The sequence below is a fragment of the Salmo salar genome, chromosome 02 (genome assembly GCF_965601325.2).
Source record: "Salmo salar chromosome 02, fSalSal1, whole genome shotgun sequence".
NCBI lineage: Eukaryota > Metazoa > Chordata > Actinopteri > Salmoniformes > Salmonidae > Salmo > Salmo salar.
This window is the reverse complement of record NC_138292.1, coordinates 46,381,859-46,399,359: the sequence shown is the minus strand read 5'-3', so window position 1 is coordinate 46,399,359 and position 17,501 is coordinate 46,381,859. Positions and strand designations below refer to the sequence as shown.

Here is a 17,501-nt window from a genome sequence, read left to right as displayed (position 1 = left end):
GTTGCAGGTGAATAAAAATTCCAACTGTTGGATGTCCTAACACTGGCTAGATTTGAATAGGAATTACTCATCACTTTGTAAGCCAGCATAATGAGACTTGCAGTCTTGATGTGGCCTGTAAACCAGGAGGTTCCTAACCCTTCTGTGTTTGAGTAAAACTTGGCCATCAAAGTAAGGCCTTACGATATATGTTATGTATTTTCATAAACAATTCAATTTTAATGTTAATAATCGCCTAACAGTAGGAATTAACTTGGTTAAGTCCACAGGACTGAAAATGAACAAATTCAACAACCATGTCTTGAAAATGAACAAATTCAACAACCACTAACAAATTCTGTCTTGGGTGGTAACTCTACAATTCACTTCAAAATACAAAGCACACTGGAAATTATATATATTGCCATGGGTATTATTAGCAAACCATGCTAATATATCTTCCAAACACCAGCTTTGAGGGCATTATCATTTGTATACAATGGGTTACCAACATTCAAATAATGATTGACATATTTTAATTAAAAACATGATTTTTATTAATTTATTCATACTATTTAATTATTCCATGAGATATAGTCCTGACACAAATCTAGGGTTACTACCCAAGTCGGCTGGTCGTTCGTTTTATCGGTTCGGTTGCCAGAGTATCGACCCAGTCGTTCTTTTGTCTATGGAGGCGACCCAGTCATTCATTCTAAATGTTCCGTTGCCATGATTGCTGAGGGCTTAGTGACTTTCAACGTGGCACCGTCATAGGATGCCACCTTTCCAACAAGTCAGATCGTAAAAGTTCTGCTAGAGCTAGAGCTGCCCCAGTCAACTGTTGTGCTGTTATTGTGAAGTGGAAACGTCTAGGAGCAATAACGGTTCACCCACGAAGTGGTAGGCCATACAAGCTCACAGAACGGGACCGCCGCGTGCTGAAGCACGTAGCGTGTAAAAATCGTCTGTCCTCAGTTGCAACACTCACCACTGAGTTCCAAACGGCCTCTGGAAGGAACGTCAGCACAATAACTGTTCATTGGAGCTTAATGAAAAGGGTTTCCATGGCCAAGCAGCCGGACACAAGCCTAAGATCACCATGCGCAATGCCAAGCGTCGTCTGGAGTGGTGTAAACACGTTCTATGGAGCGATGAATCATGCTTCACCATCTGGCAGTCCGACGGACGAATCTGGGTTTGGCGAATGCCAGGACAACGCTACCTGCTCGAATGCATAGTACCAACTGTAAAGTTTGGTAAAGGAGGAATAATGGTCTGGGGCTGTTTTTCATGGTTTGGGCTAAGCCCCTTAGTTCAAGTCAAGGGAAATCTTAACGCTACACCATACAATGACATTCTAGACGATTCTGTGCAACCAACTTTGTGGCAACAGTTTGGGGAAGGGCCTTTCCTGTTTCAGCATGATAATGCCCCCGTGCACAAAGTGAGGTCCATTCAGAAATAGTTTGTCGAGATCGGTGTGGAAGAACTTGACTGGCCTGCACAGAGCCCTAACCTCAACCCCATCAAACACCTTTGGGATGAATTGGAATGCCAACTGCGAGCCAGGCCTAATCACACAACATCAGTGCCCGACCTCACTAATACTCTTGTGGCTGAATGGAAGCAAGTCCCCGCAGCAATGTTCCAACATCTAGTGGAAAGCCTTTCCAGAAGAGTGGAGGCTGTTATAGCAGCAAAGGGGGGACCAACTCCAAATGGATACCCATAATTTTGGAATGAGACGTTCGACGAGCAGGTGTCCACATACTTTTGGTCATGTAGTGCATTTGCTCTTTCACCAGGCCACTGTTCAGAAGAGAGAGCTGTGAAACGTTAGCCAACCTACGTAATCACTTCAAACTGAAGTTGCAATGACAGCAAACCAGCTCCATTTGTTTTGTTCTATTGACATTTCTTTGTAAATATCCATAAACATTGTGCTGATTCATGATTTTGAATGGCTGAGGAAAGAGGCCAGCCTGTATGTCTCGTCCTTACCCCCGACACATTCAGTACTGTGGTACAGCTGGAGATCGAATTTCAATATTGAAACAGTGTTGCGAATGCTGGAGATATAGACAGCAAGGTTAATACAAATATCTGCTGTTGAAAACCAAATGCTAGTCTAAAAGAAATGGAAGATAATGTCTAGATGCTTTTTACAGTGTAGATCTAGTGTATAAATTGTGTGGCTGGGCTGATGAGACAGTGGATTGCACAGTCAGATGGAACAGAGTAAATAGGCATTTCAACGTCATAGATTTAGCAGCTGGTAACTTGTGGAAAAGACACCGGCTAGAATGCAGTTTTAACTAATCAGAATCGAGGATTAGATCCACACGTTGTATAATAATCAACTCTAAATGAGAATGTTTTTATTGGTGGAGTATGTTGCTGTGAACCTTGTACTGTGTGCAGGGTACCGTAGGTAGCTGATATGGTAATATGGGATATGTTTTGGCTTCAGATTGTATCTGGGCTGCGTTCAGCAGTGCACAACATTGTGACACATTCAGATAGAAATATATTGTGTAGGACAGACACGATTCTCTGTCTGCTTATCCATCAGTCTAACAAACACTATGAACTGAAAAACAATCAGGCCTTAAATGCCTGTACTAAAAATCTCTACCTGGTACAGCCAGAAGAGGATGGGCCCAACCCTCTGAGCTGTATTTTTCTCTAGGTTTCTTCCTAGGTTTTTTTCTGTCCAGGGAGTTTGTCCTGGCCACTGTGATTCGCTTCTGCTTTGCTTGCGCTTTGGGATTTTGGTAGGTAACCGGTAAAGCACTGTGACAACTGCTGTTGTAAAAAGGGCTTTATAAAATAAACTTGATTGACATGCAGAATAAAGAATATCTATTCGTGACATTTCTATCTGCAGCGTTCCACAATGTTTGCCTACTCAACGTGGCCCAGGTCTCCTGTGAAGTAAATATGAGCATTGGTGAATACATGCTGTGTTGAAGGCTAAGTTATTGGATATAATATAGATAGTTAGGTTGTTGCTGCATATACTGATCAAATACACAATACTTTACTTAGCTTCTGTATGAAATGAAATAAACACACATTGATTTACCATGTCTCTTTAAATTGTCGGAAAGGTTTTCTGAGGATCGAGCAGTGGAAACGAGGCAAAATCTATAACAAGGTACAAAGAACGTTATTTACTAGGGAAATACATGTTCTCATGAAATAACAGACACATGATATGCTATATAAGTGAATTAAATTAGGATATTTGTCTGCTATGAAAAAGGTATCGGTAAATTAATCCCTGCCATGTAGAAAGCTGGTGCACTGGGGTGATATACTGTATGTAATAACCACTTGAAATAACCAATACCTCTCCATATGAATTTGCCACATAACCTCCAGAAGGCATTCGCAACTTCCTTTGTCATCAATGATAGATGTGTCAAGTTTGTTTCCAAATTCAGCAGTCCTTGTACACAAGTACATAGCCACAGGCATCTATTCACCTAGTGGTTCTCCACTTCATCTAAATAAAAAACACACCATAAACACAATCCAGGTCCATTAATGAGAGGCAGATCATATAGAATGGCTTCAGAAGCAGCAATGTCTGTGTCTTCTTAATTTTCCTGGCTCAATATTCTCTGTTTAATTACATTGCCATCTTGAACTAATGTATGACCAGGGTTGGGGCCAACGCCATTTCAGGAATTAAATTGTCATTCCAATTACACATTTTTCACATAGACATCCATTGAGGCAAATTGGAATAGGAATTTCAGTTTACTTCCTGAATATAAATGGAATTGACCCGAACCCTGTTCATGAAAGGGTACATAGCCAAAAACAGAAAGTAAGAAATATTTTCGGACAAGTTGATGTCTTCTCTAGGACAATGCAGAGCCATAGTAATTTACAGTGCCTTCAGAAAGTATTCGTACCCCTTGACATATTCAATATTTTGTTGTGTTACAGCCTTAATTAAAACTTTATTAAAAATATTTGTTTTCTCCCCCCCATCTAGACACAATATGCCATAATGATAAAGTGAAAACATATTTTTAGAATTTTAGCATATTTATTGAAAATGAAATACATAAATATCCAATTTACATAAGTATTCACACCCCTGAGTCAATACATCTTAGAATCACCTTTGGCAGCGATTACAGCTGTGAGTCTTTCTGGGTAAGTCTCCAAGAGCTTTGCACACCTGGATTGTACAATATTTGCACATTATTCTTTTTTAAATTCTTCAAGCTCTGTCAACTTGGTTGGTGATCATTGCTAGACAGCCATTTTCAAGTCTAGCCATAGATTTTCAAGCCAATTTAAGTCAACTGTAACTAGGCCTCTCAGGAACATTCAATGTTATCTTGGTCAGCAACTCCATTGTATATTTGGCCTTGTGTTTTAATTTACTGTCTTGCTGAAAGGTGAATTTGTCTTCCACTGTCTTTTGGAACGCAGACTGAACAGCCACCACCATGCTTGACAATATGAAGAGTGGTACTCAGTGATGTGTTGTGTTGGAATTGCCCCAAACATAACACTTTGTATTCAGGACATAAAGTTTTTTCTTTGCCAATTTGTTTTTAGTTTCACTTTAGTGCCTTATTGCAAACGGGATGGATGTTTTATGTTTTGTATTCCGTACAGGCTTCCTTCTTTTCACTCTGTAATTTGGGTTAGTATTGTGGCATAACTACAATGTTGTTGATCCATCCTCAATTTTCTCCTATCACAGCCATTAAACTCTGTTTTATAGTCACCATTGGCCTCATGGTGAAATCCCTGAGCGGTTTCCTTCCTCTCCAGCAACTGAGTTAGGAAGGACGCCTTTATCTTTGTAGTGACTGGGTGTATTGATACCATCCAAAGTGTAATTAATAACGTCACCATGCTCAAAGGGATATTCAATGTCCGCTTTTCTTTGACCCATCTACCAATAGGTGCCCTTTTGAGGCATTGGAAAACCTCCCTGGTTTTTGCGATTGAGTCTGTGTTTGAAATTCACTGCTCCACTGAGGGACCTTACAGATAATTATGCGTGTGGAGTACAGAGATGAGATAGTCACTAAACAGTTATACTAAACACTATTATTTCCCACAGAGTGTGTCCATGATACTTATTATGCTACTTGTTAATGAAATGTATACTCCTGAACTTATTTAGGCTTGCCATAAAAAAGGGGTTGAATACTTATTGACTCAAGACATTTCAGCTTTTCATTTTTAATGAATTTGGAAAATGTTCTAAAAAGATAATTCCACTTTGACATTATCGGGTATTGCGTTTGTAGGCCAGTGACACAAAATCTCAATTTAATCCATTTAAAATTCAGACTGTAATACAACAAAATGTGGAAAAAGTAAAGGGGTGTGAATACTTTCTGAAGGCACTGTATAGCTCTCTATATATGGCTCCGGCACTGTGCACCCTTGTGCAATGGAGCGAGTATGTTATGGATGAGTGATGTCAGAGTTTGATTAGATGTTGAACTGCGCTGGTGGGCATACTTAGCTTCTGTTCTCATCACTGAGATATGCAGAGCAGACTCCTCCACATCCCACACGCCTGCAAGCTCTGAGGTAAATGGAAAGAATCTTACCAATGGAAAATTCAGTGAATCTCTCGTAAAAGTGTTGACACCCTCACACAATGTTACAATGTTGGAGTTTTTCAGATCTGGCAAAAGGCCTATAGGACAAGAGTCCAATGTACTGTATTTGAGGTAACACTTTAATATGTGATTATTCTTGTCAATCAATACCCATTGTTTCGCTGTACTTAAAGCAGCAATCTGCAGTTCAAACAACAACAAAGCCTACACTACGCCACTGTTTTGGTAAACAGCTGAGAGATGGCCCCTTTATTGTGAATAGTTTTACTGCTATATGTACAGTATAACAATGAGTATTCATTACCTACACTGTATGTACAATAATTATCATAGTAATAACACTGTAAAATAAAGTGTCACCATTTTTGACAGTTTTGTGATTTTGGCAGTGGCTCAAGCAAATAATGGGTGGGAACCATAATATCCTGAGTATAGTATGTAGGCCAGGAGAAGGTTTGCTATCTTCTATATACAGTGCTGGCCTAGTGTAGCTCATTCGAGAAGCCTGACTTCAGTGGTGCATAGGTAGTAACAGGGAACACACATATTGATGATGTATGCACAGTATGTACTTACTGTCTATGTTTGTGAGTATGTTTGGGGGGTTTTGTTTGTTAGTGATCAGTTAGGGTTGAGGATCAAGGCAGTATCTTGTCAGCACCGTGTCTACTTGCTGACGCCCTGGCCGGCTGAGTGGCCTTATAGGTGTTGTAGTAGGAGCTACTCCCTGTCCAGACCAGACTATCGTTTACTCCATTCACATCCTTCTGCCACATCAAGCGTGAACTTCAGACCAACCCCCCTGCTTCTTCATTTTCCCTGATTCTCTCTCAAGCAGTTCATTCCATTTTCTATATTTTTCCTGCATATCCTTTATTTAATGTAAAAAAACAGACCAGACTAATAAGTACTCATTTATGTCAAATCTCAGGCCGCCCCTTGTCCTGTCCCTCTGAAGCCAGCCTGACCTCATCGGGTCACCCCCTGGCCCTGTGCTCTGCGTGCAATTAAAGCCCCCTGCCCCATCGGAGCAGATTACATCAGTGACTGCTGTTGGACGCACCTACTGCCTAATGGGCCCTGCTAGCGCTGCCTCTGTTCTATCTGCCTTTCTGTTCCATAGCCCCTATTCAGCTCCTCGCAGGGTGCTGGCAGATGTCTGAATGTCGTGGCAGGTCTGGCCCACTGTGGTGCTGAGGTTAGAGATTCCAGAGGTCTTGGCTCATGAGTTGGGTTGGGCCAGGCCATGCCTTTGGGCTGGGCTAAGCCAGGCCGTGTGGAGTATAAAGAGCCTCAGGCGATGGAGCTAGTGCACAAGAAAAGCAGCAGAGGTCCCATAGGTGAAGACTGACCACCTCCAGAGAACGCAGACAAAGGCAAACCCGAGCAGCCGCCAACATGAGTCGCAGCCCTGAGAGGATTTCGTCCTACCGACGCCACTTTGAGGACAGCAGCAACTTATCCTCCTACCAGGTTAGGGTGTCCAGCCCATCCCCGACCCGGAGAGTTAACCGCCACCAGTCAGCCAGCTACTCGCGCAGTGCCGGAGCCAGCAGTATGCAGGCCCAGACCATGGGGAGAAGGACCGTCTCCACCTCACGCAACGCCCGCATGGCTGGGTAAGATGCTCATTCCACCCTGTACACTTAGTACACTAATAGCCTTTTCACATAACTAAGCCAAACTGAGCTGTACTGAGCTGGCCTGGTTCCGCATCCACCGTAGTTGCTAGGGCAATACCAAAGATCTTTATAACTAACCCAAGATAGACCAGAGCCTGCCGTTTCCAATGGGAGAAAATTAATCATAGTGGGCAGAACAAGCAAGGAGGTGGGCAGAGCGTGAGCTAGCGAGATCCTACTGGCGCATTTTAGCATTTATTTGCATATTTCAGGGAACGCCTACTCTCTGAAGTGCCTATGTGCAATACTGTAATTCAATTGGCCCATGCACTCCTTCTAAACAATGGCATTTTTAGAAACTTGGCCAAAGGATAAAGTCTACAAAACGTGGTCCACTCTGTTTGTTACAGGTTCTAGTTTTGGAAACAGAAAACTGTATTAAGATCAAATGTTTCATTGAGGAGAGAATTTGTGGAATGTCAAAAAAAAGTGGTTAGAGCGTCGGGCCAGTAACCAAAAGGTCAAAACTGTTCGCTGCTCTGGCACCCCAATGGTGGAACAAGCTCCCTCACGACGCCAGGACAGCGGAGTCAATCACCACCTTCCGGAGACACCTGAAACCCCACCTCTTCAAGGAATACCTGGGATAGGATAAAGTAATCCTTCTAACCCCCCCCCTTGAAAGATTTAGATGCACTATTGTAAAGTGGTTGTTCCACTGGATATTATAAGGTGAATGCACCAATTTGTAAGTCGCTCTGGATAAGAGCGTCTGCTAAATGACTTAAATGTAAATGTAATGTAAATGTTGCTGGATCGAATCCTCGAGCTGACAAGGTAAACATCTGTCGTCCGACCCCTGAGCAAGGCAGTTAACCCACTGTTCCCCGGGCGCCAAAGACGTGGATGTCGATTAAGGCAGCCCCCCGCACCTCTCTGACTCAGAGGGGTTGGGTTAAATGCAGAAGACACATTTCAGTTGAAGGCATTCAGTTGTACAACTGACTAGGTATCCCCCTTTCCCTTTCATCACCATATTTGGTAGTGAGTGGAAACACCGACCGGACGCTACACATTTATACATCCAGTGAAATATCTGGTTCATTGTCCCATCTGTGGCTTTACTCAAATGTTCAAGCCCAATAAGGCACAGTATGGTTTGGTTTGGCATAGCAGTGGGTAATAGAGGTTATATAGATACAGTTGATACAATATGTAACATCTTAAAGAGAGAGTGCGAGATTACACACTGCTGATACACCACAAGTATTCTATTCGTGAATTTACAGAAAATGACTTGTGTTACATTACCACCAAAATACAGGCAGTTATTACAGTACAAGATAGACGATAAGTTGCTGTCAACAGTGTATGTACCTCCCCTCCCCTTACTGCTCTGCTGAGGCTATAGGCCAATTTGTCTCCTTACTGGCAGATGACTCAAAGACTTGCCACAATTCTTCCTGACAGACATAACAAATTGAATTTTCCGTCACTCTGTGAAATACATTTTCCTGTCTAATTGCACTAGAGACAAGCCTGGCTTTCAGAGTTGATAGGCTACCTTTATTGAAATCAAGCATTAAAAACACCATCAAGCAAATTAACTCTTAGATAGTGGAACCATAGACAATTTATAATCCACCACCCCCCCCTCTCTTACACAAACCACAGTTGTAATTGTTTCTTATTGTGCAGCATTAGCCTATTTCTAAATGTATTTTTGATGCAATTCGAAGGCATCAATTGATTAAAACAAATAGAGAAACTTTTAGTTGTCAAAAAGTAAGGCCTATGTCAATTTTCCACATAACGATTAGCCTACAGGACTAGCATCTAAATAATTTACAACTCTTTATATTATTGTGAATTTTAGGTTTTAGGGATTAATAAATAAATAAGTAGGTAGGCCTAAACACTGTAAGAGACTAAATTCAATACATTTCAAAAACAGCAAAATAGCTCATATCCATGAGAACAACATTCATTTTATTAAAATTAATTATTTTAATATGTAACAGCTGTAGTCCATAGGTGTGGGATTTATGGGTGCTGCAGCACCCCCTGAAAAATCTGAATTTAAAAAATCTATAAATTATGCTTTGTAAAAAAAAATTTAAAAAAGGTTGTATAATTAAGAAGAGTATCTTGCAGGATTCAATAGTTGGAAGTGTAAGAGTTGTTGCCCTGTCCCTTTCTCTGCAATTTCCATTCTAATGGAATCCAAAAAGAACAAAACCCTGTCCTCAAACATTTACATCAAAAGGTGCAAAGTTATGGGAAATACACAAACAAATAACATGGAAAACAACCACTTTTTGTGAAGTATTAATTTACCATCCTTACAAACCACTTAATGTCAATGTGCATTACTGTATTGGCTGGTCATCTAGGTTAGGTACCTGTAGACTTTCCATCAACAGGAAGGAAAACAATGCACAATACAGTAATTGAGTACATTGATACATCAAGTGGTTTGTGAGGATGTGGCTCAGTTGGTACAGCATAGGCTTGCAACGCTAGGGTTGTGGGTTTGATTTCCACGGGGGACCAGTACAAAAGAGTATGAATAGGTATGCACTCTCTACTGTAAATTGCTCTGGATAAACGCGACTAGTAAAAGGAATGAATAGACCATTTCAATTTTCACATAGAAATAAGTTGCATTTACAAAGTATTTAAAGAAACTGGAAACCATACTTTATATCAAGCAAGTATTAGGCTATAAGATTAATTGTTGTGTACAGACAATTATCAGTCTCAAGTTACAAATGCTGTTAAACACTCAAATACAAATACATTTAGGTTTTTACTTTATCACAAAAAGTGATTGGGCCTTTACTAGTCCTGTATTAGCGGACGGATATAGACATCTTCAGCCCAGCCAAAACATTTTTTTGCATCTGACATCAGAGTAGGAACAAATGTGGCACCTGGAAATTAATAAGAGATTGTGACAGGCCATCGATCAACCATGTGGCTGTGATATGACATGCAAGTGCCAATAACCTTTAAAACATTTAATGTTGACGTTATGTCTTGATGTTCACAGAATAACAAAGTGATGTCAGTTATAACCAGGTCAAGCGGTGAGTGTTGAACTGTCTGTCGTTTTAGCGGGAATGTGGGAACCATGGCATGTGTGGGCTATGGCAATGGGGCCCCGGTGGACCTGGACGCATCTGCTGCCGAGAACAAAGTATTCCTCAGCACGCGCAGTGGTGAGCGGCAGGAGATGGTCGTATTGAACGACAGACTTGCTGTTTACATTGAGAAGGTAAGCACTCACCACGCTTGCTCACACACAAGGCGCACCGACTAATTGACGCAACATATGGGGATGAACTTGTTGTTTTGTGCCTTTCATATTAGAGATAGCCAACTTTCTAGTAAGCTATAGTCTATGCATAGCTGTTCGTCACATGCATGTGCTATTGTGTGTGGGTTCTGGCCGGAAACATTGCCTCAGTGCCACAGCTAATATTCTTTAACATCTGTGCGATATTCTGCGCCCTTAAGTAGAGGAACAATGTTTATTTGATGGAATTTGTCTGATTATACTACGCTTGCTTGAGTGTGCCATACAGGCATGCAGTGGAGAAACGCGCCTTCTGGCTGTGGAGAAGGAGTCGCTCATTATTCCCACGTATTTGGGCAGCGAGCATATTCAAGTGAGGGGCCCTGGTGAACTTGATGATAATTCATACCCTGCCATTGTCATTCTCTTAAAAGGTTCGGTCCCTGGAGCAGCAGAACAAGCTGTTGGAGATGGAGATTGACGGCATCCAGAACCGGTTCGTGAAGCCGTCGGGCCTGCGCAAACTCTATGAGGATCAACTGAGAGATCTGAAGAGGATTGCAGATCAGATGAGAATGCAGCGGGTGAGACGGAATGGCTTAATCCACACGTCAACACTGTCCCCGTTTTTCTTGTTTACCTCGCAGAAAACAGAAAACAAACACACAGAGAGAGGAGAGGGAGAAAGAATGAAAGAGAGAGCGAGAATTGGAATGTGTCCAATATGGTGACACGGCTGACACAGCCTATAATTTATCATCGGCTTGTTACCTTTATACCCCAATAAAGGTTCATCTGTGTTTTGGTTTACAGGACCAAGCCTTAGCCGGTAAAGAGGCCATGGCAGGTCAACTGGAGATAACCAAAGTCAAATACGAGGAGGCAGTTGAGCTGAGGAGGCGGGCCGAGATGGAGATAGAAGCATTCCGTCCGGTGAGAGGCTGTTTAATCACTGTATAGTCTTAGCCAAAATTGCCTAATAAACATCAAAGTGCCTTTGACGCCATTGTGTGCCGCTATATGGTTTTCAGGATGTGGACAGAGCCACCTCTCAGCGCATCGCCCTGGAGAAACAGCTCGAGCAGTTGGAGGTGGAGATTGAATTCCTTCAGAGGGTGCACAAAGCGGTAGGTCGCGTTATAACGCGCACTGATTGATTTGGACCGACCTGTACCAACTCTAGCTAATGGGCAAAATGATAAACAGTAAATCAAGGATAGTTGAAATCACAGTGTTACATTTTTGGGGGGTTATGTTCACTCTTAGGAGTTATCTTAACCCTCAAGAGAGTGATATGCTTCCTGTGTTGATAACTGGAGTTCATTGGGATGGAGTACTTTTAACTCCATTAAGAGTAACCAGAGAAAGGGAGTTAAATCTATGGAGTTTTCCACAAATGTGGGAGGGGCCTCATTGTCATATTTCCCAGCATGCTCTGTTGCAGGCAGATTAAAAAAATATTGTTTCAATATGTGTTTTTGCATGTACATTGATTGTTTTTTATCTTATGCTACACAAAGATAATAAACGCACATTTTTTCTAAACAAATCCAATCTGTAAGTAGTTGGATGTATAGCAACTGTTAGTGAGATAGTTGTTATAGTTTACATGGTGTAGGTAGTCTTCATGTAATGTGTTTTCTTTCCTACTCTGACAAGCATTTTAAATGCAAGTTGTGAGTGATGTAAAAGTGCTGGATATATTCCTGCAAATTTGCTTCCAACAGAGATTGGATTTCACATTGCAAACCACCATAATGTGACACATTAAGAAATATTCAATTGATTAAAAACAACACTGAAAAGGGTAAAAATGCCAATTGGAATTAAATTTAAGCAACTCTGAGAGTTGGATATTTACTCCATTTAGTGTCATTTTAAATTAAAAAATGTCAACACCATGACCAGAGTAGTTTTAACAAAAACTGGCGGTGGGACCATATAAACCCCAAAATAGTATTACATTTGACAGCATAGGAGTTTAATTAACTCTTGTGATTTTACTGTGTAGGCCTACATCATATTTTTATTTTTATTTAACGAGGCAAGTCAGTTAAGAACAAATTCTTATTTACAATGACAGCCTAGGAACAGTGGGTTAACTGCCTTGTTCAGGGGAAGAATAACAGATTTTTACCTTGTCAGCTCGGGGATTCGATCTAGCAACCTTTCAGTTACTGGCCCAACGCTCTAACCACTAGGCTACCTGCCGTCCCCTTTAACCATTTAATTGAACCTTTTTTCTTTCTCAGGAAATTGAAGAGCTACTGAAAATGATATATGCTGCCCATTCCTCAGCCCAGAGCGCTTATGACCTCCCCGACATCTCAGGCGCTCTCAAACAAATCCAAGCTCAGTATGACGAAATTGCGGCAAAAAATTTACAGGTAGGCCTATTTATAATTAACTGGAGTGTATACATACATACAGCAGTCCTTCATTTCAAGGTGTGAATGTGTTTCATGGCCCCTATATGTTATAGGAAATGGATTCCTGGTATAAAAGTAAATTTGAAGACCTGAACAACAAGACGACAAAACATGTGGATATAGTTCGAAGTGTCAGGGAGGAAGTTGCTGGCGCCAAGAAGGATGTAAGTTAGGCTATTTGATAAAGATATTCCTACATGGTTGTAAAATGTGACACATGAATTATTATTATCAAGGCTATATCTAAATAAGAGTTGTAGCCTATGGCAATGGAAATTTTCGTCAATCAAAATATGAGTGAAAAATACATTTGTATTCTATTTTTCCTAACCTTTGAAGATCCTAAACAAAGAGCGTGGCCTGGAAGCTCTGAAGACCAAGAATGAGGCTCTGGAGGCACAAATTCGTGAAGCACAGGAAAAGTACAAGAAAGAGCTGGAGGACCTTCAGGTGAGCACGTTAGATCAGAAGGTGGAATGGTCCAGTTATTCATGAACCTTACCTCAGTCCGGTTTACTACAGAACTCAACCATTAAATATCTGAATTGATTGTACACAGTTCAAATCCAAGTAGGGTGCATATGAAAGGTTGGTGTTGAACCTTTCATCTGTAGCCTACTCAGGTGCAAACTCAAGCTGGCTCTTTTGACGTCACAGGCAAGAATTGAGGCCCTGAAGGAGGAGCTGAAATCCACCAAGTCGAAAATCGCTCTGCACCTGCGTGAATACCAGGACCTTCTGAACATGAAGATGGCTCTGGAGATTGAGATCACAACTTACAGGTGAGGTACCACTCGGGTGATGCCAGGTTTAGTGCAATGGATTTAGATAGGATCATACAGAGCATGTAAATAACCTTTAGAAGATCGAATTTGTGGTAATGTCATATATTCTTGATTCTGATCCATTTATACGGCTTTTCTCTGTTTCCATAGGAAGCTGATTGAGGGCGAGGACTTGCGACTCACAACCATGGTTGGGACCATGTCCATAATGAGTAGCAGCTCAAGCTCCATGAGCGCTGGGATGAGTGTGGGCATGGCTGGAGGCATTGGACCTGGAGGCAGTGGTGGAGGAATGGGTGGAGGAATGAGTGGAGCTGGAAGCTTAGGTGGAGGAATGGGTGCTGGAGGGATGGGAGCTGGAGGCATGGGTGCAGGAGGCAGTGGTGGAGCTGGAAGCATGGGTGGAGGAATGGGAGCTGGAGGGATGGGAGCTGGAGGCATGGGTGCAGGAGGCAGTGGTGGAGCTGGAAGCATGGGTGGAGGAATGGGAGCTGGAGGAATTGGAGCCAAAGGCGTGGGTGCTGGAGGCGTGGGTGCTGGAGGCCTAGGAGGTGGAAGCACAGGTGCTGGAGGATTGGGTGGAGGCATGGATGGTGGAGGAATTGGTGCTGTAGCCCATGGTGCTAAAGGCATGGGTGCTGGAGGCAATGGTGGAGGCATGGGCGGAGGCATGGGAAAAGATGCAGGTGATTATGGGTACGGCGCCTCGATGGAGTACTCCCACGAGGAGCAGGCAGTGGAGATGACAGAGAGGAGGACGGTGCTCATCAGGTAAAAGTAACCTGCACTTAAACAATAATGAGAGGTTTATCATTGACCATTGTTAGGACAGAACATTGTTAGGTCAGAATGTTTAACACAATGAAAATTCTCCACATCGTGTCTTTTGTAAAGAAACTTATTCAACCAGGTAATTTTTTTTTATTTCCCTTAGAACAGTTAAATCAGAGGATGAAACACTGGAAAGCGACACAAAGGAGCAAACCTACATAATCTCTGGCGCTGCCGATGACTCGGACGAGGAATAGGCGTACATGACCATGTGACCTCCTCTCACCCCTTTAACCCCTCACGCCCCCGGAGCTTTGCACTGACGGCTCATGTCTGGTCTCTGACCTTTGACCAAGACATGAGACCATGAATGACCCTGCAACCTAGTCAAGCAGTACCCTTCGGCTCTTGTGATGTGCCATTGAACCACACATTCAGAAACTCTGTGTGCCTTACACAGCTACTCAATCAGCAGCAAATAAAGCTCTCAGCATTCAATTCCTGGTGTTTCATTCATTACATTGTCTAGTTTGGTTTAGTTATTAGGCTACATAATGTTTTTGTGCACAATGAATCGTAGAAAATGTTATTCTGAAATGCATTTCCATATAAGCTTTTGTGACATCCCCCTAAGGCACAATGAAAACCACAATCGATATGGTACCATTGAGAGGTTAAATTACACACATTCCATGTTACACAAATACTCACTCGCTCTCCCACTCACATTGAATATATGAGGTGGTCCTTGCTCTGCACACTAGGCCTATAGGTTGTTTGAGAGTGTGGAGAGGCAGGGTGCGATAGAACAAAAAAGAGAGTGAAGGAGAGGTAAAGTGAAGGATGAGTGAAGAGAGTCACCTGAGGGGTCCTTCACCCTGACATCCTCTCGAGGGGCCATCATATAGCTTCGGTCTTGCAGCGAAGTGATGGCACACAGGCGTTCCATGTCCCCATTCCATCCATATCCACACCTTTTCTATTTACAACTGATCGGGAGCGATTGGGTCTCGTCAGCACATGCCAAACACAGTTGGCGTCCCATGATGGAGAGGACCAACAGCACAGAGGACATGAGTCAGATCGGAGCATCTAAAGATCATGCAACACCGATCCACTCAAATACAACACAACTGAAATTAGAATACCGGTAGTACTATATCAGAATAGTATCATGATTCTAGTCATATACGCGAATGCACCTGCGGTCTTATGGGCTATTGAATTGTAGCATCAGTGGATCTGGAAGACCTCACTCACCTACTATTAGCTGTGTTCAAGATAAACTGAGAGACCCATTGCTGGTTTTGATACAAGCCTACATTGACAGGGAGTGTTGAGACATTGCCATTCCTTGAAGCCTATAAAATATCAATGTGGGAGCGAAGGAAAATAAACAGTTGTTGCTGTTTGTGGATAGTAAAGAGTATTTTACCATGAATTTAGGTCAAATACAAAAGGTGAATATAAGTAAAATGTTAAGAGGATGATTTTTTTGAGAAGGTGAAAAGGTATGGAGCAGATTTCCAGGCCTATGGGTATAGAAGAGCATGTCTTTTCATATATAGTATTTACCTCTCAATGCACCTCTCTGATTCTGTTTCTCTAAAGAAAAATATACATTAGATAGAAATATACCAATTATCTGAAGAACAAGGCCTGTGGTAGCTGAGGTCAATTGATACTCAGCTTTGTTCTCTCAATGTGATGTGTTTCATGACACCATTTGTGAATGTAGTGACTTGTTATCAGGAACGAAAAGATGTCGCAGTTTTGGATCAATTAGGGGAGGGTCTAATTGTATTTATATTTTTGTAAATATAATTTCACAGTCGGGGGTACGTTACTTAATATGTGGTCAAGCACAAAGAAAAACCTGCTGGGCCTACATTAAAATGCAAATGCATTTGTAAAATACGAACGTAGGCTATAGGTTCCAATCCAGCTCAAATCATTTTAATGCAGCAATTATGCGGATGATTCAGGAGCATCCAAGAGATAGATGTAGGCATATATCGAATTAATCAATAGCCGCCACTGTCCCTGGGTCATCATTTCCACAAGCTCATCCCACCCGAAACACAGGCGCAATTAATAGCCAGTATACAGGACTCTCTCTCGCTCTCTCGTTGTTTCTCGGTAGACGCGCACAGGAGATTATAGTTGAACCTAGAACTGTCAATCCCGCGCTCTAATGAGGTAGAGAGCCAGACAGACGTTCTCTCGACTCTGATTGGCCTTGATTCAGATCATTAGACTACATTTTGTTCGCTCCTTAATGTGCATCCAACCTAAAGGAGACTCGGGTCTTGTAGGACTACTTGTGAAATAGAAAAACGGCGAAAAATAGCCTTCATCAATATGATGGGATGCAGTGTATTATCAATATAATTAAGACATAAGAAAAGAGCCATAGGCCTGCGAGTGACCTCTGCGTCGAGATGCGTTGATGTGGCGCAGGCACAATCGGGAGCTAGCCATGGTTCTGTCAAGCACATTCCATCGTCTGCTGAAAATCGAACATATTAAAACAGGCAGCATATATACTGAACAAAAATATAAACGCGACATGTAAAGTGTTGGTCCCATGATTTATGAGCTGAAATAAAAGATCCCAGACATTTTCCATACACACAAAAAGCTTATTTCTCAAAAATGTTGTGCACAAATATGTTGACATACCTGTTAGTGAGAATTTCTCCTTTGCCAAGATAATCCATCCACCTGATAGGTGTGGCATATCAAGAAGCTGACCATTACACAGGTACACCTTGTGCTGGGGACAATAAAAGGCCACTCTAAAATGTGCAGTTTTGTCACACAACACAATGCCACAGATGCCTCAAGTTTTGAGGGAGCGTGCTTGGCATGCTGACAGCAGGAATGTCCACCAGAGCTGTTGCCAGAGATTTTAATGTTATTTTTTCTACCATATGCCAACGTCGTTTTAGAGAATTTGGCAGTACGTCCAACCTGCCTCACAACCGCAGACCATGTGTACGGCGTCG

General features: G+C 42.1%; 1 protein-coding gene across 2 annotated transcripts; it reads left to right on the top strand.

Annotated features, from left to right (window-relative positions):
* The first annotated feature begins 6,894 nt into the window (after positions 1-6,894).
* LOC106583978 (desmin) lies at positions 6,895-14,991 on the top strand. 2 transcript variants are annotated; one of them, XM_014168712.2, is made up of 11 exons: positions 6,895-7,207; positions 10,328-10,487; positions 10,943-11,092; positions 11,322-11,441; positions 11,540-11,635; positions 12,761-12,895; positions 12,991-13,101; positions 13,277-13,387; positions 13,595-13,719; positions 13,873-14,493; positions 14,662-14,991. In XM_014168712.2, the coding sequence occupies exons 1-11, from the start codon at positions 6,987-6,989 to the stop codon at positions 14,663-14,665; spliced, it is 1,854 nt and encodes a 617-aa protein (XP_014024187.1). In that variant the 5' UTR covers positions 6,895-6,986; the 3' UTR covers positions 14,666-14,991. The 2 variants fall into 2 exon arrangements, with proteins under 2 accessions (XP_014024187.1, XP_014024183.1); XM_014168708.2 differs by having other exon boundaries at positions 14,657-14,991.
* The last annotated feature ends 2,510 nt before the right edge of the window (positions 14,992-17,501 follow it).